The sequence below is a fragment of the Raphanus sativus genome, chromosome 2, assembly GCF_000801105.2.
Source record: "Raphanus sativus cultivar WK10039 chromosome 2, ASM80110v3, whole genome shotgun sequence".
Classification (NCBI taxonomy): domain Eukaryota; kingdom Viridiplantae; phylum Streptophyta; class Magnoliopsida; order Brassicales; family Brassicaceae; genus Raphanus; species Raphanus sativus.
Genome location: NC_079512.1, coordinates 36,881,749 through 36,902,795, shown reverse-complemented (window position 1 = coordinate 36,902,795; position 21,047 = coordinate 36,881,749). Strand labels below are relative to the sequence as shown.

The 21,047-nt window shown below is 37.1% G+C and overlaps 4 protein-coding genes across 5 annotated transcripts; 1 reads left to right on the top strand and 3 right to left on the bottom strand.

Moving 5' to 3' along the window:
* Positions 1-31: 31 nt before the first annotated feature.
* Positions 32-3,274, bottom strand: LOC108827672 (VAN3-binding protein). Its single transcript, XM_018601132.2, has 8 exons — positions 3,117-3,274; positions 2,743-3,041; positions 1,945-2,010; positions 1,123-1,489; positions 869-1,033; positions 753-802; positions 585-642; positions 32-443 (listed from the first exon to the last, which is right to left on the bottom strand). The coding sequence occupies exons 1-8, from the start codon at positions 3,169-3,171 to the stop codon at positions 220-222; spliced, it is 1,284 nt and encodes a 427-aa protein (XP_018456634.1). The 5' UTR covers positions 3,172-3,274; the 3' UTR covers positions 32-219.
* A 5,910-nt stretch (positions 3,275-9,184) lies between these two features.
* Positions 9,185-13,420, bottom strand: LOC130508208 (TOM1-like protein 9). 2 transcript variants are annotated; one of them, XM_057003554.1, is made up of 10 exons: positions 13,090-13,420; positions 12,713-12,791; positions 12,521-12,619; positions 12,335-12,448; positions 11,962-12,122; positions 11,561-11,642; positions 11,287-11,372; positions 10,901-11,098; positions 10,167-10,615; positions 9,185-10,025 (listed from the first exon to the last, which is right to left on the bottom strand). In XM_057003554.1, exons 1-10 carry the CDS (start codon positions 13,188-13,190, stop codon positions 9,433-9,435), a joined length of 1,962 nt encoding a protein of 653 aa, XP_056859534.1. In that variant the 5' UTR covers positions 13,191-13,420; the 3' UTR covers positions 9,185-9,432. The 2 variants fall into 2 exon arrangements, with proteins under 2 accessions (XP_056859534.1, XP_056859533.1); XM_057003553.1 differs by having other exon boundaries at positions 9,185-10,028; positions 13,090-13,419.
* A 379-nt stretch (positions 13,421-13,799) lies between these two features.
* On the top strand, positions 13,800-15,626 carry LOC130508207 (uncharacterized). Its single transcript, XM_057003551.1, has 3 exons — positions 13,800-14,295; positions 14,621-14,701; positions 14,934-15,626. Exons 1-3 carry the CDS (start codon positions 13,944-13,946, stop codon positions 15,356-15,358), a joined length of 858 nt encoding a protein of 285 aa, XP_056859531.1. The 5' UTR covers positions 13,800-13,943; the 3' UTR covers positions 15,359-15,626.
* Positions 15,627-15,659: 33 nt separating this feature from the next.
* LOC108843557 (transcription factor MYB3R-1) lies at positions 15,660-20,575 on the bottom strand. The gene is made up of 13 exons (XM_057003549.1): positions 20,383-20,575; positions 19,922-20,062; positions 19,717-19,771; positions 19,416-19,473; positions 19,165-19,259; positions 18,950-19,053; positions 18,743-18,871; positions 17,191-18,649; positions 16,773-16,984; positions 16,544-16,658; positions 16,231-16,449; positions 15,903-16,018; positions 15,660-15,742 (listed from the first exon to the last, which is right to left on the bottom strand). The coding sequence occupies exons 2-13, from the start codon at positions 19,978-19,980 to the stop codon at positions 15,712-15,714; spliced, it is 2,652 nt and encodes an 883-aa protein (XP_056859529.1). The 5' UTR covers positions 19,981-20,062; positions 20,383-20,575; the 3' UTR covers positions 15,660-15,711.
* Between the last annotated feature and the right edge of the window lie 472 nt (positions 20,576-21,047).

Here is a 21,047-nt window from a genome sequence, read left to right as displayed (position 1 = left end):
GTTCTGGATTGTTCATTAAACCGTTAAACCGGACACAAACCACTAGACCACTTCACAATTATTTAAGTTGATTACACAAGAAACATAAGATTTTGACAAATCACACAGGACACAAGGATGCATACTTTCCTCAACACACGCGAAACAGAAAAGTTCAATCTTCATCACATGATGTAATTTTCCAAACATGGATTAATTAGTCCTTTTGATTCAGACCACCTAATGTTTTCCAGTGAACACAATAGAACCAGTTTCAAGTGAGCTAAGAAGCTGCTGAATCCCTTCAATCCACATCTGCTTCTCCCTTTTGTTAACGCATTCGAATTCAATCACCCTTTCAACTGTTTTTACCCCAAAGTAGGCTCTCCTCTCGACCATTTTGTCTACTCTTCCTCCTCTATAATCCCATTCCGGTATATCTCGGCACACTCCATTTACAACGCCTGCATCGGCAAAAACGCAACAGATGATTCTTGGTTTCTAGAAACCATTTCCCTAACTAAGTTGAAAATCCTTAGCCGATCTATTTATCCTTAACTAATTTTAAATTGAAAATCCTTGATAAATCTGAATTTAACACTTACATTTCTTCGTCTTTGTGAAAGTTCCACCCACATGTTTGCTCTTCATTTTGAGTACCACCTATTAATTAACAGAAAAAATATATATGAAAGAGTCAATATATGAAGAAATGAATAAAATGTCTTTATATCAAATCTTGATGAAACAATATTCCAAGCACAATAACTTACTTGCCAGTTTGAGTTGATGTTAAAAGATACTTGTTTCCAATGAAGATCCCCTGTCACCAAATATTTTTGTTAGGTTACTGAAATGATCAAAATGGATTTCTTGGTTCACAAGTTACCTTTGCGGGTGCGTTTAAGAAGCTCTTCACCTCTAGATACGAAAGTCATCGCTCCAAATACACTCCTCTCTTCCCTTTCTACGTTCTCCTTTGTTGCGTATAACATTGCTTTGGTCTCATTATTCCTTTCCATTCTTGCCCCTAAAATCGCAGCTCCTCGTAACGCTAAAATCTCTCAAAACAAACCTCAAAATCAGCCGAAACATATCAAACAAAACGGTAAACTAAGCCGTAAAATAATCATCACTACCCACCTGTTGCAGCACTTGCCGTTAAAGCCATGACGTCTCCGTTAGTCCTAGCGTTGGTCGCAGAGCTAACGGCTGTTTCTATCTGGTTATAACCCGCTCCAATCTCTCCCGCCATCTCGATGCAGTGCGAAGCGATGAGAGCGGCTGCAGACGCGACAGCAGCAGCAACTGCTGTTGATTCAGCCGTATGTTCTGAGGCTGCGACCGCGTTAGATGCAGCGTTCGCTGCTACGGCAGCAGCTACTCCTGCGACAGAGACTGCGGCGTGAATCTCAGCGTTGCGAGTTCGTGTTTCTTGTTTCTTCTTCTCCTTCTGATCCTTCAGTCTTCTTCCCATTGTTCTTCCTCTTACCATGCTCTTGTACAAATGCTGCATCACTCATATTAAAAACTTGTATATAATAAGTTCCACTAATATATATATATATATATATATATTATATATACACATTTTGTAATCTTATTGTGTGTTACACATCATTAGTTGGGATTTGGGAACTCGTTTATATAACTCGAAGATCATAAGTCGTCAGCTCACATTATGTCTCATTCCATTTCAAATCGTTTTGAAAAGAAAGATAAGTAGATAATTCATTATATTCAGCTTTAGCATAACAAAAAGAAAAGAAAATAGAAGTGCATGTAATTCATCATGACAACTATTATAATGCCGCCTCTTTTCTCTCGGTTAATTTTCTTTATATATATCAAAAGTTCCAAAACCAACCAGCTTTTTTCCTTCTTTACGTGGACTTCTTTTGATAAAAGACATGATTGATTTAAGACAAAAGATAAACCGAACAAAACCGGTTTAATAGATCTTACCTTCATTTCTCTGCCGGTTCTTGGAGAAATAGGAGGGCTGGTTTTGTTTCCTATCTGTGGCAGCAGCTGAAAAATGATTCATAGGAGTAAGTTTAATATTCAAGTAATGAAAGTGTAACTAAAGTCGTACTTTCAAGTAAAACCGATTTTCTTTTACTAAAACGCACAACCACCACCGAAAGAATCATTGACAAAATTCACATAAAAATGTCCATGCGCAAAGTTTAGTTACTTTTGACCAGATAACAAATAATCAACCTGTGAAGTCATGTGCTATAAATATAAAGGAAAAATCTATTAAATAATATTTCTAATTTTAGTTTAGTATATATATATTAAAAAGTTCCTCTTTTGCAAATTAAAAACAATACTAGCAAGTTTAAGGTAAAATTTTATTGATTGTACATTTAAAAGAAAAATACTTAGTACTCGTAGAGAGTATCATCGTGATATCTTTAACATGTTTGGTATCAACGTTGGTCGATAAATAAGTCTACGTACTTGGTGGTACCTATTAGATATTCACTTAAAAATAACAAATTATGTATACATCATCCGTCACGATGTCAAAACAAAAAACATCCATCACATACTATTTAAATATCATACGAATAATATTTCCATCTATTTTGTTTATATCGTGGAAAAATTTTACATTGTCATTTTTAAGTATCATATTTTCTATTTGCTTATTTTACCAAAAAAATATCTTCTGTTGCTTCTAGTAGAAGAAAAAAACGTAATCATATTGAACTAGACCAACTGGCCCGGTTTAAAATATAGGAAGAGATGGCTTACAAGATCACGAGAAGAAGCCATGGAAGTAGAATCTTCTTCATCTTCTCTAACTTCTTTATTGGTATTAACAATAGTAGAGAGAAGAAAAGAGTTTGTGTCGGCGGCGGAGTTGTTGAAGAAAGCTTTTGTGAGTTCAACGGCGGAAATGCTCCATGATCTCCCTAGAAACTCCATCGTTTCCGTCGGTGTCTCCGGTGGTAACGCCGTCTTCACTTCACGCGCCACCATTGCTGGACCTTCTTCTTCTATGTTCTCTAGTTTTTTCCATGAACTATCTTTTCCCGTATGGCACATCATCACTGAACAATCACATACAACCACTATTAATTTGAATGATTAACAGAAATTAATCAAGGGCAAGAAAAAAAACTTACATTGGTCTAAAGTAGTGGGATTATGTGTGAAGAGGGTTTTGTGCAAACTTGTCATTGTTGATAGAGATTTCAGATTTGATTGGAGAAGAATCACTATGTGACTTTGGCACTATATATGTATAATTAATTGAACCCTCTTTCCTTTTTTCTCGCATTTCTTACATAAAGTAATGAGTTAATAACTCCTTTTGTAAGTAAAAAATAAAAGTAATATGTAAAGAAACAATATAGAATACAGTTCTGTCAAGGGGTATTCAAATAATTATATGTTTAAAGGTTTTCAACTAAATTAGAACTTTTAATTTTTTTTGCTTTACCTTAGTTTTAGTAAGGTTAAATCTATAATACCTTAACCAGCATAGCATTAACATTCAGCAAATTAAGAAACATAAATTTGAATTGTTTTTTAACTTCTCCTTAATCATATACCATCTCATACTGTTTCATGATCTCCCCCTAAACGTTCACAAATTCTTCACGTTTACAATATAAAACTTTGCAAGAAACTTTTTATCCCAAAAAAATACTTGACTTTTCATCTGACTTGAACATCAACACCTAGAATATACTGAACTATCACACCATTAAGTAATGGAAGATAAATAGCATCAAAGAAAAAATAAATATAAATAGAGGCACAAGTAAAAATTAACTATTAATTCTTTGCTATTTTTTTTGTTTCTATTGAATTCCCCAAATGGGTTTTGTGGGTTTAAATTTAAGTAAAACAAAATGATGGGGTTGCCATTTGTGTCCTAACTATTGCCTAAATGGAATATTTGGTGGGAAATAAACTCATTACTTTCGTTTATTCTTGCTTTCGTTTCCATTAGGAAACAAAACCAAAATAAACTTTTATATATAATGAGATAATGTTACATCATATATTAGTGTAAAGCAAAGTAGAAGAGTTGAAATATATCTGCAGAAGAATAAAAAGTAAATGAGTGGAGCCATAGAGTGTGGCATTTGTGATGATGCTGGACAAAGTGAGCCGATATTAAGGAACTTCTTCTTTCTCCTTTTTGCCTCCCACTCATATTTATTCATATCTAACAAGTCGAACCCTTATGATTACCAGTCCATTATCATTGTGGTTTCTATCTAGGAAGAATGAGTGGAAACAAATAAATAAATATCTAAATAAATAAAAGGAAACTGCGAAAAGAATGAACAATAATTTATTCAAAAGGAAAAAATAAAGAAGAAGAGATGGAGAAAGGACATGAAAATTTAATATCGGTTGAGGCTCTTTCTCTTGATACAACTCATTCATGGTTCTCGGATTATTAATGGCTCTTGGGGTTTATTCTTTTGGTTAAGAAATATATATAATTAACTTAAAGAATTACACCTAAGAAAATAAAATGTTAACATAAATAGACTTAACTATATTATTTTACTAAATTAAGTCATTTACGTAAACACGTTGAACGGCCTCATGCCATGCATATCTGCCAATGAGGCTCAAAAATACAGGAAAAGCTACAGGCCATCCTGCAGCAGACTTCTGATTGGCAGATATGCATAGTTCGTCCTACCAAAGAAAGTTAATTCAGAGTTAAAGCACATAAATTTCACATGCATCATAGTTTTACTACTGCATATAGCCAACAGCTGTGATATGTAACATGCATCCGTTTCTTCCGTGCATGACAATTTTGAGCATTGCCCACGTCTAACTAACTTCAGGCAGAATTTAGGTTACACTAGGAATCATTACCAAATAACTCTGCAGCAGCATTGCAATTTTGATCCGTTCTTTCATATACATTGAAGAAGAAAAAGCCTCCTCCTGCTCACCTGCAGCAGGGTCTGAGTTGCTCTTTACTTCATCCTGAGATTCGTTTACTTCCTTCTGCTTCTTCTGCGAGGCCTTTGATTCTCTGGCTGTGGTCTCCTTCTTCTCTCTCCCTCTCCATTGGCTTCTTTCTAGGAGAACTGCATGTGTGATAGATACCTTGAGAGCTTTCTTGACCATTGTTGGTTCCAAAATCTGCTAACAAAGCATCAAACTCAGCTTGTTCCTTCAGTTTCCTCTGTTTCTTTGAAAGCTGCCTCTCTGGCTCCTTAGGTGGCGGGAGCCTTCTTCACCTCAGGCTCTGCTTCTGGATGAGCTTGCGTTTAATGCTCTTCCTCCAAATCAACATCATCACCTTCGTCAAGAATGTCTTTTTCACTTTCCCGCAACATTAGAAGCAAATGAATCTCAGTCAGAAACTAATGATCATACAAAGGTTTACAGTTAGGTATATGATGACCTTCAGAATACAAATAAAAAAACACACATAACATAAAAATTCCAACCTTTTATCTACATGAGTCAAGTACAAAGGCTATGTGATGTAAGTCCACAGCCAAAAAAAAGCCACAACCATTTTAACGACGCAACAGCCTATGAAAGAAATACTGCATAAAACTACCAAAAAACTGAAAGAAAGATATTGACCTTCTGATCGAGACCCCTAGGCGTTTTCGGAAGATGGGGTTTCATGCACATAAGTGCCAAATGATTTGAACCACCGCAGCAAGTTGCGATGATCCTTTACATAAAGCCATGCCTGTAGAAATGATGATAAAACATATTTGGCCTATTCACAAGACTAGACAGCTTATAACAGAAATGCGCCACATAAGATGGCTTACTGACAAATCTAACAGTTCTCAAACAATGTATTAGAAGATAACACAGATTCTTCTTCAGTGACTCGATTTTCCGCAACTACTAATAAAGATGTCTATTTTCATAAACTGAATTACTAGAAAGTAGAAAGTAAATTTTTTTTTGTCATCAAGTAGAAAGTAATTACTCTTGCAACAGCATCTGAGTTGCTCTTTACTTCATCCTGAGATCCTTTTACCTCCTCTTGTTTATCCTTCTTTGAAGCCTTTGACTCTCCAGTAGATACCATGGGTTCATAAGTGCTTCCAGGTAAATGTCTTAGTGTTCTTACATGATCTGTTTCACCTATAAATTTTGGACAAAGCTATTCGTACATGATCTCTACTTACTGACATCATGACATGTGTTTTTCAAAGACTCTGTTCATTTATTTGTCTTTATATGTTTTGTAGGTTATGTTTAGTGTTTCTTACCTTTAGCTGTATTGGCTACGCAAACGCAATGCCCTTCATCCTCTGCACAACAATATGTTGCTGCTTGCCGTGCATTATCTCAGTTCTCGGATACAGAGAAGATTTAACTCAACCCCGAGGCGCCACACCTGAATCCATATTAATGCTTTGCCGACGCATAGGGTTATCTAGATGTCTGACATTTGCTCGATGTTACCGAAAGGAGTTTTGCGTTGTTCCTACACATAATATGGTTTGGTCACAGAGTCCCACTGTCAAGAAGGTTAAAAGGAAGAAAAACTGGTGAGGAAGCTCCTACGGTGTAAAGGCCTTTTGCTTCTGTAAACTGAAACAGTATGAACGCGTAGGAGAGTTCGAGAATCAGTGATTTTTCAGTGTGTTCCAAATACTTTTTGTTTTTCTTTTACTTTTATTCTTCTGAGTTTATCATGAACAGAACCTTTATACAAGAGCCAGGGCAAAGAATCTTAGGGTACTAAAATGACATGCACAGAGAGAGAGTAACAAGAGGACACTTTTAAACAGGGACGAATCCAGAAAATAACTTAATATGGGACACAATATATAAATTTATGTTATATTAAATTGTATTTAATATATTAAATTAAACTATATTTTTTTAAAATACATTAGTCATTAATTTATCTCAAATGAATAAAATATAAAATAGATAATTTTCTAAATTTTATTTTCAATAATATAATAAAATTATATATGCCCATTGTAATTCCATAATAAAAATTTACTCCTTTTAGTTTTTATTTTTATCTAACTATTGAAAAATAAAATTAACAATTTTTTTGTAGAAGTTTAATATTAATAAATTATAAGTTTTTATTTTGAAAAGATAATATTAAAAAGGTGGTTAAAATACTATAAATTAGATATCATTATTCAAAAAAAAAGATACCGTAATATTTGGGTTTATAGATTATTTTTTGGGATTTAATATTTAAAAGATAAAATTAAATTTATAAATTTTTATAAATAATTTAAGAGAGTTAGTTTAGTCATTTTCATTACAAATTTAAAATATTTATGAAAACAGACATCTTTTAAACATAAATTTGAAAAGTAACATCACGTTTGCGGTAAAATTAGAATTTTTCCTATAGTAATATCAAAGAAATATTTATATTTGATGGAATAAATTAAAAGTGTGTAGAAAAACTGAAAGTACAAAAAACACAGCATTTAGGTTCGAATTCGGACTGGGTGGAGAGCAGATTAGCCCTCATAACCGTTTAGCTACCGTTCTCTTTGTAGAGTTAGTTACATTCAAGGAGTATGTGGCATGTGCCACAGGTTCTCTCTACGTGGGTCTGCCCCTAGTTTTAAAGTGTTTACGTGGCAGACTATACAAATCCTATTGCTAACTATTGTTCTCACTTCCTGCTGGATCTCTTCCCGCTGGCCTTCTTTTTACCACCAGCTTTTCCACCAGTCTTCTCCTTCTTAACCCCCTCTTCTTGTTCATTCTTAAGCTCCTCTTCTTGTTCATTCTCTGATGTTATCTCTTGGTTTCCTTATGCGGCGTCAATTTCGTCCATTACCTGGTCGATCACTTTCTTTTTCTTGTCGCTGAAACTCTCAAAGATTGTGAAGAATTTTCGGTAGCACTCAAAGCAGTGGCAATGGGAACAGATACCATGAACTCCACCGCGAGCATAAGGGTAACCTACTTCTTCATGGAATTTTGTGATAAAGAACACCAGTGTTTCTATCTCGAGCCTTGTGAAATCACCAAGCAAAGCTCTAGTTTCTTGACAGAGGAGACTAAGGCGACCGTCAATCATTGTCATCTTCTCCTTTGTGGTCCACTCAGGTCCCTGTGTCAGAAACCTTCTGAAGCTAGAACGTGAAGCAACCTCTGTTTCATAAGTAGGATCATGGTTTTTGATCTTCTGCTCATAAAATCAAACACATTTTGTAGCACACTTTCTTCAAACAGACCACCATGATACAAAGGTGAGTCCTTGAAACATCTGGCTAATCCTATATGTAAATCATATACAGCTAAGCAGGGGCAAACACGTTTCTCTTCCATCACCCTCATGTCGGAAGGGGAAAGCATGCGTCTCATCCGTCACCTTCAAGTAGAAAGGGAAATCATGCATGGTATTTTGGGAAGTATATGTAACATCTTACTTTTTAGTGTTGACGCTTTCATGGTCTTTTGGGCTGAAGTATTGAAGCTTGTGGTATTTGGAAGATGAAGAAGTTATTATGTTAATTAGTGGCTTAGACTTCATAGGAGCATTAATAGTGCATAGATCAGACTTGCCCACCCATATTACCGCTAAACCTTCATTTACTAAGAGTATTTATCATGATAATCATATGCAGAGGTCAGATTACAACATAACAGAACTTATGAAGGACAATAAACATGTCAACAAAAAGTTCTTATCTAGATTGTATTTGTTACGATCATCAATTTTGATGATTTATACGGTTGTTTGAGTATTTATCACCAGAGTCATTTGCGAGAGTATATGATGTAAAAGTGATTCACTCGTGAACAAAATGAAAATGTAAGAAATATGTTGATTACATGATTTTTTTTTGAATTAAAACATAGTTTTGGCCCAAAATAAAGGCAATATTACTAAGTGTGACGTCTTCCTCTGATCTCGTGGTGTATATAAGGAGCTCTGATATTAAGGTTTACCAGCAGCCGCTGATAATTCTTTGTTTAGAAATGAGTGGGCGTATTAGACAAATATGTAAGTAGAGTCTATATGGGATATTGTCTCTCTTGACCGGTTTGTTTAATTCAGACAATATTCCATAAAATTACATTCGTTTAGGTAAAATACATAAACATCATTTTCGAAATCTGATAAAAGAAACTTGTCTAATTAATATAAAAATATATTGCCGATATAGAAAATAAAATGGTTGTTTGAAAAAAAAAAGACAAAATGTGGAGTCTAGAAACGAAATGGATCGAGAAAGGCCTACAAATAGAATTTCCACACAAACCGCAACTCGCGCTTAGTTTTCTTTCAAGAAATATACAAATGCATTACCCATCATAATCATAAGCAAGGAAGAAGATAACATGTAGAATTTATGTATATGTGTGTCTCTCCCAAGAGGGTCAAATCAAATTGATCAAAAGCTTTGAGAACAAGCGAAGAAATAGAGTTAGCTGAGTAAAGAAATCAGAGAGATGAATACTCTCATAAATCATGAAACGATGGAGGTTTTTTTTTTTTCACATGGTACCAGCTCTTCCGGATGTCGGTTTTGTACTAGGCCTGAATTTGGAGATGTCAACGAGATCCCCAAATAGCTTATCCTCTGGTTTATTCTTCGGTTTCATAGGAGGAAGATAAGACGATGATGGTGGTACCTGATGCGACGCCTGGTCTCTGATGGACATGCCATGCATTTGCTGCTCCAGATATGAGCTGCTTCCTTGTTGCTGTTGATTATATCCATATCCGTATCCTCCCATCTGGTTTCCATACGCCTGTTGCTGTTGCTGTTGGGCATAGAACTGAGCCATCATCATCTGCTGTTGCTGCTGCTGCTGTTGGGGTGGATAGCCTGGCCCTAGAGCTTGATTGGCTTGGTTTGGCATTGGCTGTTGCATATACATACCGCTACCGGTCGGCATCTGAGGGTATGGATTGTTAACAGGTTGGCTGGTTTGGGGCATCTGAGGATATTGTTGAGCATGTGCGAAGGCAAATTGTGTCTGATGCATTTGAGGAGAAAACGGACTTCCTGACTCTGCAGTGGGACTGAAGTCTTGATGTTGAGCTTCCCATGGGGGAGGTGGAAATGCCATATTCTCTTGGGCACCTTCTTCACATTACAAAGTTACCACAAACAGAACAAATTAGGATTATACTTGAGACACACTTTAGCTAATTCTCCTGAATCTAAAAAAGTGAAACGCTTTCTCGTTATCATGTCTTTGTAATGTAAGTTTAGATATATTACCATAAGATGGCTGCTGTGGTTGTTGCAACTGCTGTGCAGGCTGACTATTCCACGGAGAAGAGGCTCCTTGCCCATATGATGGCTGCTCAAACTGCGAATAACCACCCTGCGGAGAAAATCCATTGGATTGTTGTGATCCAGCTTCTCCAGCCTGACTAGTTGGGAACTGCTGCAATTGAGGATTCAAAGGGCTACTCTGAGTAGCTGAATTACCAGTTGGTGCAGCTGCAGGACTTGGACTATTGGTATTGTCTCCAAACATATCGATAAGAGCAAGTGCATTTTGATCTGATGCGACCGGACTTGCTGGTTGTGGAGGTCCAACAGGAACAATGGCAAGATCATCCCCACTGAGGAGGTCTATTTTGGAATTAGCTGAACCATTGGCTAGAGGCGGTGCAGGGAGGGCCAACTGATTTAGAACCCCGTTACCAGAGCTTGAGGTACCTCTGCAAAAATTTGTTGGGCATGGTAGAAATCAGAATCTATTTAAATCAGACAAAAACAAAAAGATTTTGCGCGGCCATTTGGTCCGTAAGACAAATCAGCATCGTTTACATAATAATGATCATAAAGACTCCTTTCATCTTCATCATTAACTTGTAATTTTCGCATTCAAGATTGTAAAATTCTCTACGTGTAAGCCAGCCAAACAGAGGGCTTAAGCTTGCAGCTAAGATTGGTGATGTATAAGAAATTCTTGGGTGCATGACTGTAAAGTTTGTACTACATACCCGTTCGCCTGATTATTGCTGTCTCCAGTATCAATAAGTGGACCATCAACGTCTACAAGGGATTTTTCTGTCTCAGACTTGGGCTTCTCGACATGAACAGAAGTACCAGGATTTCCAGAAGCGATTGCTTCATAACTGGTTAAGACCCGCTGCAAATCATCATTCAACGCCAGACCTTGACATAACAGAGACTCGTCCCTGGATAACAAAATTGCCAGGTAAATAAGATTACAAATAAAGTTAGGCTCTAAAGCATAAAACGCAATTCTCATCAACTGGACTGTTCCACGTGGTACGTTTGAAATGTCAGATAGGTATTTCACATCAATAACTCAGATGAAAAAGAAAAATATATGTAACTAGAGAGGAGAAGAAATAGCTCTTACGCAGACGAGTTGACTAGATGTACCACTCTTTGTTTGTATGTACGACACTGCTCCACCAGATCGACCATCACCTCCTGTTTAACGTCCTAAAGAAGTCCAAAAAAGAAGGATGATCATCCTGATATAATTACGTCTATAGTACAAAATAATTAAATTCCACAATCGTAATGTCTAAAAACAATTCCGAAATATTCCTCTTATTCAAGTATACTTTGAACCAACACTTGTAAACAGGTAGAGGTAGCTATCTTTCTCTGCAGGTATATCGTCTTACCTCCCGGTTTCCCGGCTCGATTGCACTCAGCATTTCCGCAAGCACATCCATGATACCTTTTGCATTTTGAATCTCCGACAAACTGAAAAAGAATTTTTAAAAACAACAGAACATATATTGAGAAGCAACAAAAGGCATGCAATTACTTCCTAAATAAAGAAGCAAACAGACGCTAAGCTGATATTTGCAGACCCTAACATACATCCCTAATAAGTAGAACGATAAAAAAAAAGTGAAACTCCAGTACTACACTAATGTTTTACAAAAGGTAAAGAGAAACTACTTAACTGTCGTTATTTTCTTAGTTCTTATCATATCTCAACTTTGGTTTACACTATACCTAGCTTCTGTTAAAAAATCGTCAACTTAAAAACAGTGAAGCTGCAACAGAAGATATTTACCTCAGCGTCGGAAAATCTGGCTCTGCCGAAGGATCAGGCACATCATTACTAGGTCCAGCATTACGAAGATTTGGAGGGTAAGACGTCAACGGCTGTGTTTGTGGAGGTGTGAACACAGGTGCTGATCTCTCAGATCTCTGAGGGAAAACAGCGCCAGCACGCTGAGAAAGAGACAGGAATCAACAATGGTGATTAGGAAAGAGTAGTAGACCAATTTCTATCGCAAACTCACAAAAGTATCAAAAAGAAAATTCATGTAAGCATGCATGATACATATTTTTAAACTCAACTCCAGTATGAAAGATATGAACATCCACAATCAAAAGCAATACTTTAGTGAAGGAAATATATCAAAGAGTTTCGGAAGACCTACCAACAGTTCCTGGTATCCTGCATAGTATTGTGGATATCTCGCCCTAGGGCCACCAAAGGCCTCTTGCCATGTATCGATAAGGACCAGGATCTTCTCTTTGACATGGAAGTCCGGCTATATGTACAAATAGATAAAGATTTAGAGCTAATTTTTTTCGAGAATACCAATTCTGAAGAAACCGTTAACCTTTTTCTTAGCAATCCGGACCATCTCATGAATCACACCCTTCTCAGCCACATGCATATGAACCATGTCACCACAGTTCTTCACTATCGTCTCAAGCAGCTAAAACATAGCAAAAAAATGCATGATAAGTGAGAATATACACACTATCATTGCAAAAAAAAAGAAAAGTTGATAATAATATTTGGAGCTCACAGTTAAGGCAAGAAGTTGAGTTTTAGGATTCCTGCTACCAATCCGTTTTTTAACGCCTTTCACAACATCTTTTGCTTGCCTGCACACATTATGTAGGATCCATCCCGTTAGTAAGAAAAAAATTCAATCAGCTTCTTCCCAGATTTTTTACAATAAAACCCCTATAAAATCATATGAATTATATATATTACGTGTTCCAACTTCCAAGAGCTACAGCAAAGCCCAATTATCAATCACAACGTCCCAGAGAACTATAAAAATTCGATTCCAATCTTAGTGTCAAACAATCACAGATTCAAATCCATATAGACAAAGAAGAAGCAGACCAATCAAAAAAAGGGAAATTCAGAATTGGAGAGGAGGAAATAAGAGCATACGCAGGATCGGTATTGAGCATGTCACAGATCTCGAGGTTCATGGCCCAATCAGGTCCGATCAGCATCTCGCTCGTCGCTCTCTCCACCATAGCGTTCACCATCTTCTTCTGCTTTGCTTTGCTTTGACCACACCAAATAAAATAAAAAAAAAAAACAAAAAACTCCAAGGAGAAGAGAAGAGAGGAAGCAGGCAGGCAAGGCGTAAGAAAGATCACGCAAAAGAGAATACTCCTCCGGGTGCGGAGAATCTCTTCCTCAGGAATTCACGCCCCTCTCTCCCCTCTTTCTCTCTTTTTTCTACTAGATTTGTTTTTTTTTTTTTTCCTTTTTTTGATTCTCTATTATTTTGTTTTATATTCTCTGTGTTCTTCGGATGATCAGCTCAATTTTTTTTTCTTTTTTTAATTTAAAGCATTTTTCACTTTCTCTTTTTTTTTCTAAAACAGAAATTTTAAAAATAAGAAAACAAAATCTCAATTTTTTAAAAAATCTATTTTTTTTATCTATATGATTGCATTACAAATAACATTTCTCAGTTTAAGAAGAAAATTTTAAATATATTTTATTCTATTTTTGAATTCTTTTATTTTCTAAGCATAAATTAGTCCAATGTTTTGACTTAATTTTTTTTTTTTTTTAAATTAACCAAATACATGAACTTTTGGAGAATTACCATTCTTAGGGGAAAATTGGATAAAAGAATAAAAGAAGAAGGGTTTATGTGTAATTATTTGCCACACCCGACGACAGTTGCCGCATCGCGCTCTAAATACGCGCCCATCTTCTTCCTCCTTTCTAACAAACTCTCCTCTTCTTCAAAATCTTAGAGATCTTAGGGTTCCTCATCAAAATTCATGGCGATCATCGGAGACGCGTTGCGTCAGGCGTTTATGCCGAAGCAGGAGTACGAGAGCCTCAGGGAAGAAGATAGAGCCTGGACCAAGCTTCAGAGGCCGTTAGTACTGTCTTCCGTGGCTTTCCTCTGCTCTGTCGTCTTCACTTGCAACATCGTCAGCTTGAACATTGTGTTTCCTCCTCCTTCGAGTTCGAGGCCGTTCTGCAGCGACGGAAAGGTAGAGCCTTTGAATGTCTACGGCAGTGGAAGTTTTGACTTGACGGATCAGGAGACTGTTGCTTTCTACTGGATGGTCGTTTTCCTTCCCTCGATGATGCTCTTCCTTGTGTCGTCTGTTTATCTTGTAGCTGGTGAGTTTCAGTCTCTAGCTTTTGTTTCGTTTCCTCATATGCTTGATTTGAACATGGAGCACCTCTGAGTTAAAACTCTCTAGGTTTTGAGCCAGCTTTTGGTTGTGACATGTTGCCAAATGAATTGAACGTCTAGGGCCGCGTCCCATCTACTATCTTTTCATTCAGTCCTTCAACAAGTAACTCTTAACAACATATAAACGGTTGAATGCTTTATTATCGATCCTATATCACTAAGCCTCTTTACAATGTATCCTTTGTGTTTTTTTTTTCTAAATGTGGTATGTCTTCTTATTCTCTCGTTACTTTGTTGCAAATACTGCAGGAATGTTTGTTGCTTATTCCGCTCCTCGCCGTCATGAGTTTCTAAAAGTCGTTGAAAACAACTACTGTGCTTCAAGAAGAGGTATACACACTCTCTACGATGTTATTTCAGCTTTCCATATATTATGTTTTGTAATTTCCATTCGTGTGAGCAGCAAATTCATTCCTTTTAAACTCTTATGTATATGTAATCCTGTTTCATCTGCTATTAATTACAATGTTTCCATCCTTTTGAGAATCTGAGAGTCTCGTATCACTAAGCTTGGAACTCAGATAGGTTATTGATCTTTTTGTCGTGTCTAATACACTCACAGGTGGAGTTCGTTGCCTTTCAATTCTGAATCTTGTGTTTGCTATCATCCACGGTCTCCTAGCTATATTTCTAGGCTCAAGCCTCCTGATACAGAGAAGCAGCTGTTCCATGCCGTTGTTTTGGTGCCACGAGATATCTTCATGGTGTTTGGTAATCTTGTACGCTGGAACTGCTTTCTTCCTTAGAAGAAGAGCCGCTTTGAGTATCGACGAAGGAGAGTTTGGGAACAGAAATCATCAGGGATTGGAGATGCTTGAAGCTAATCCTTTGGAGTTCACACCAGATGTAGAAAGAAGAGTGAACGAGGGGTTCAAAGCATGGATGGGTCCATCATTGTTATCATCTGATGACGAAGACGAACCCGAGTTTTACAGTGAGGTTCCCAGTGTAACAGCTTATACTCTTTCGAGCAGGCAGAGATCTTGATTCTAGAAAAGTAGATACTTTTGGTATATGATGGTAACAAAGGAGATAGTTTTACCTGTACATATGGTTGCTCACCAAATTGTTACCTCTAAATAGGTAGGCCAGAGATTTTCTTCTCTGATAACAGCTTAATAAGAGCCACTACTTCAAAATTTCACTTGGTTACATATACTAATTCAAGTTTTCAAATGGTTACAGACAAACTAGAATTCGGATTATATAAAGTAATGGTCCATCACTAGCTTGTTCCATGGGAGATGCAAGTCCCAATTTTTTAGCCACAGGACATTCTTTAATCAAATTATACGAATTAACTTTTTATTGAGAGAACAAATAACTTTTTGGCTATTTAATCAAATTGTATCATGTCCAGAGTTGAAAGATCTACACATTACAAGAAAAACAATTAGACACAAGAAAATTAGACAGAGAGGAGATATGAATATAAGACATACAAATATGGGATGATGATGAAAAAAAATTGAAGGCGGAGAATGAATTATCCCTTTAGAGGTCTATGAACAAAGGCATTTTTGTTTTCTACCTGCAACTCTTGAGAAGGTAAGATGATGGGCTCGAGTAGCCTCCTGGAGAAGCAGAGGATACATTTGGTTTCACCGGTGTCCCACAATTACTGAAGTCCAACGCGCGACCCTCCACCTACATTTCCACACAGTATGGTTCAGAGTAAGTCAACTTATTCAACTCAAAACTCAAAAACTGTTATTCGTCTCATCTCTACCACTTCAAGATTCAGGTATCAAAATTAAGCAAGACCAAGAAGAGAAGAAGAGACTTGATAAAGTTTTTCTTGTAACTACTAGCCTACTGGTTTAGAAAGTGAATTATGCTGTGACAGTTGAAGCTGATACCTGGGATCGGTTTTCAAGTTGATCATGAGGCCAGTGCTGGTTTTCTTTTCCTTGAATAGATTTGTTCAGCTGTCTCTTCTTGAGTATTGTTTCAGGTGTGTCATTACCCAAGACTTCCAAAGCATCTGCATATGCCGTAGCTGTGTGTTCACTCAAGTGCTTCATCAGTCCTATGGCATCATAACCTCTCTCTCCAGGACTCATAAAGCATCCAATATCCTGAGAATAAAAGTTTAAAACAAAAAATATAATATCTGTCCATCAGCAACAAGTAGAAACTAGTAACATTCATAGTTATTCCATCTCACATTACCTCGAATGTAATTTCTGGAGGCAAATTTGGGCTTTGCAAGAAAGAACCAAAGAGTAAAGGTGATTTCCATGGTGATGGGGTATCAAGGAGTTTCTTGAACGGAGTTCCATCAAATCTAGAAACCAGTGGGACCAAGCAGACTTAGAATAAACCTTTCCAGAAAATAATATGATCTCAATAGAAAAAATCAGGTATCAAAAACACATACAGAGGGAAAGGTGAAACTTACATGCTATAGTTTTCAATAATATCAAAACTAGACTCTGCAGTGTTGGTTTTATTTTCTGTGATTGCTGATAAAGGAATAGAGTCTCCAGTGAATGGATCTTTCCCAACTGTATTCACTTTATTGTCTGGTATAGATCCGTTTTTATCAGGAGAACTCAATTGCATCTCAACATCATCATTATAATAAACCAAACTTCTACGAGTTTCTTGGTCCTGATGCAGAAGAAAGCAACAGCTTTAGAGATTAAAGCTTTAAAGTTTTAAACTACCGGAGAACTAGCACCAGTAATGAAACTATTATCCTTGACAGAGAGACAGCTCAAATAACTAGATGCAATGTGCTTGAACAAACTAGTCTGGCAACGTTCCAACAAGAATTTCAATAAACTTAGATGTGCTAAGCAACAAGACGGACTTACAGTTTTAGCTGAAGACACTCCTCCTGACTCCAAGGTTTCCTTTGAATCCTCTTTGGCTTCGGAAGAGGAGGCACATTTACTTTTATTGTCAGGACATTCAGACAACAACTCCCGATGCCGCTTCTTTAAGATGGATGGTGCACCACTGAAACTTTTGGCAGCATCTTTAAGAATGACATCAGGGCTCTTATCATGACGACACGGTGAATCCCATAACCTTAACGGAGTTGATGTACAATTCATCAACTGGCGGATACCAAAGGGACTGTACTCTTGCCGTAAGTCACTATTTGGTGGTACAAGATCACAGCTGAAGAAAGGAATATCTGCACTTGGAAACCGTGGAGGCTCATAACAAAGAGATCCTTTCTCCTTTTCAGCTGGCTTGTCGTCAATAGGAAAATAAATCTTATTCACCCTAGAAGGAGAAGAAAAATTATTCAGAGGTGCAAGCTTCAAAGAATCCTTGGTAATATATGACAGCTCTTGTTGTTCCAGGATACCATCATTGCCATGGGAAGTTACATGTCCATCATTTGTATCATCAGTTTCACGTTCTAATGCAGGAGCTCCAAGGAGATCACAACCTTGAATAGAATCATTATGGAGTAAAACTGAGTCCTTCTCAGCTGAATATAACAAAGGAACACCATCAAGACCCTCAGGATTTGAATGATGCCAAGATAAAGCGGGAATTTTTCCAGTATCATGAGCATGGGTTTCTCCTTTGCCGTTTTTAGAGTTCTGTCCTTGCTCACTAGAAGATGCACAGCTACCTTTCATAGCATATGGGAAAAGAACCCTACAGCACTCCACGTCCGTAGTCAAAGTTTGAGGTTGTGGATGAATACCTGTTTCCGAGTCTGGCAAAGAAGGTTGGTCATTTTTTTCATCTCTGTCCATGTTATGAGCCAATAACTGAGGACAGTCTAGATCGAGGTCCTGTTTAACATTGTTAGACACGCTCTGCAAGTGATCCTCTGTAGCTGTGGTGGTTCTAACCTCGTTTGAACAGTTAAGCTTCTCATACATCTTTGAGGATTCTGCTTCACACGAAATTTCAGGGACTACAATCTCAACATCTTCAAAGGAAGGGCAGTAAGATTCTGCATGAGACGGAGAGTTTGAGATTTGGTGCTCCAATCCTGAAGGCAATTCAGGAATGTAGAATAGTTCTTCATCTGCAGGTTTAACCTCGTCTAGTAAATCATTGTTCGACTGTGAACGACTGAAAACAGTTGAAGCTTGACTGCATTCTGATTCTTCAGCATCAGCTCCTTGCCTAAAACTACTCTCATCCCCACTGCTGTGCATCAAGGAGGAAGATGAAGCTATGGATCTGTTCTGAAGGGGAACGAGTGGCGAGCTTTGACACTGATCTAAAAGACCTGATGCGTAGTAGGAATCCAACTTCTTCTTCACTGCGCTGTTCCAGTGATTTTTTATCGCATTGTCTGACCTATTGAAACCATAAGAACTAATAAGAAAAAATAACCAAAGAAGAAGGAATATGCCATAACCAAAACGTTTCTAGAAAAGACATATATTTTACCTTCCTGGCAAAAATTTCATTAGCTCTGCCCATTTGTTCCCATAAATTTGATGTGCACGAATAAGAGTCAGTTCCTCTTCCTGAGTCCATGCATTTTTATTAATGCCAGGGTTAAGATGGTTATGCCACCTACATCGGCCACAATACTTGTTCATGTGTATCCAAGCACAATCTAAAGAAGTAGAGATTATGTTATATTGGCATTACCTTTCCCTACATTGTTTCCCTATGCGGCCAGGTAAATGCTGAGAAATAGTAGACCATTTCGATGGCCCATATTTTTCTACCAGAGCGATTATTGTGTTATCCTCCTTTGAAAAAAATATGGAAAAATTAGATGACACGAAACACATTACAGATATGAATATGACGACACTGAAACGATCACTATGCAGACCAAAATTGAGTAAAGCATCACAAACCTCTTTGGACCAAGGCCCTTTCACAAGCTCTGGGTTCAAGACCTTTTGCCATCTATGAAGACACTGGACATCAGTCCGATCCTTAACACATTCAGCTGAAAAGGTGAAACGAATAAAATCATTTCACCATCTTCATCAAAGACTACATATACACACGGCAGCTCAACAATAGAGTATTGATATGATCTTTGAACTCCTTGGAATACTAGGCTAGGAGAAGAAGGAATCAGAATTTGCAACTTGACTTTTACCTATCTTCTTCCAGTTCTTTCCTTGAAAACGCTCGACAGCTTTGCGTAAGACCTCGTCCTAATACAGGAAAACAGAGTTAGTCTAACAGACAATTTCACAGAGATAAATGTTCAGTACATGCGAAGGATAGCTACTGCCTAGTAGTTGAATCAAACTGTACAAAAGCAACAACAGGATGTGATACACAACCACCTGATTACGGTTATCTAGTGTGCCAGGATACATCTATGATTAAAAAACATTTCCTGATTCACGGTAAAAGAAGAATGCAAGAATCAAATAGGCACAGGAAGTCGTCACCTCTTCGGGAGTCCACTGTCCTTTAGTGGATCGTCTTGCAGGGCCACTCATCCTCCTATGAAAAGTGTTCAACACATCATCACAAAGAGCTAGCAATATTTAACTTGAGATTTGCCTTTGTTGAATGCAAATATATGGTGTGCTAATAAAAAAGCAACCTCAAGACTGAAAACAAAACGACAGAAGTGAGAAACTGAAGCTATACCCATGTTTCCCTTGCAGGTTTCCTTCTGTAACATTGGGGGCTTTCATCTCACGCTTCATAACTTAGCAAGAGAAGTAGTATACACCCCAAAGCCAGTGTCTTACATATATCCTAGTAAACTTAGATCGATACCCACATAGCCTGACCACACACAAGAAAAAACATAAACTTAAACAAAGTCGGACCAAAACAAACAAACAAACAAAAAGCTTCGAACTTTTTATAAACAGAATCGAAACGGCAGTGTTGCTTTTAGGAGAAAACTAAGACAAGCTTCAAAGAGTAGATTTTGATCTTTGATTCAAAACTCAAAGCCTCAAAAGTGTGAATTTTGATCTCTTTGGTTTAAAGCTCAAAAAGCTCAGTAGATTTTGATCTCTTTGGTTTAAAGCTCAAAGCTTCAAAGAGTAGATTTTGAGCTTTGATTCAAAACAAATGAGGAAGAAGTCTGAGTGTAAAACCTTAAGAAGCAGAGGAGATGAATCAAATCCAAGAATACAGGGGAACGTAGGCACGAAGCAACAAGACTCACAGTAACACCTCAGCAGATCCACTAAATCCAGAAGTGACGATGATGAAAATAAAGAGGAGAGAGAGATGTGATGTATTCAAACATGGAGAGGCGGAATTCAAAGTTAGATCAAAATAAAAGTGGAAAGATAATCTGAGCCGTTCATTTCGAGCTTGTGAAACTAAAGTCTCCCAATAAAGTTCCACGCCTATATTTTTTTTTTATTTATTAACAAAACGTTTTCTTTATTTCTTTCTGTTTTGGGAGATTCTGCTGCATCTTCCTCTTCTTCACTCAAATAGCATTATACATTCATTAGCTGCCTATACACATTTTCAATTCATTAACAACTGAAACGCTAACTTATTTTCTAATTCAGGTGATACAACAGTTTTTTTTTTATCAAAAAAAATTATAAAACAAAGATGAAACTCTTCTTCCTCTCATTTCAAAATGCAAAAGAAATCTGCTTTAAACCCCTAAAAACCATGTGGACAAAGTCAAACGAAAGGACCACAACAAACTATTTAAAAAGACCGTTTTGAACTTTTCAAAATGAATTGAAACGTCTCAAGTAACCAGTGAGTTCATAAATAATTTCTAATAAGATTTGTA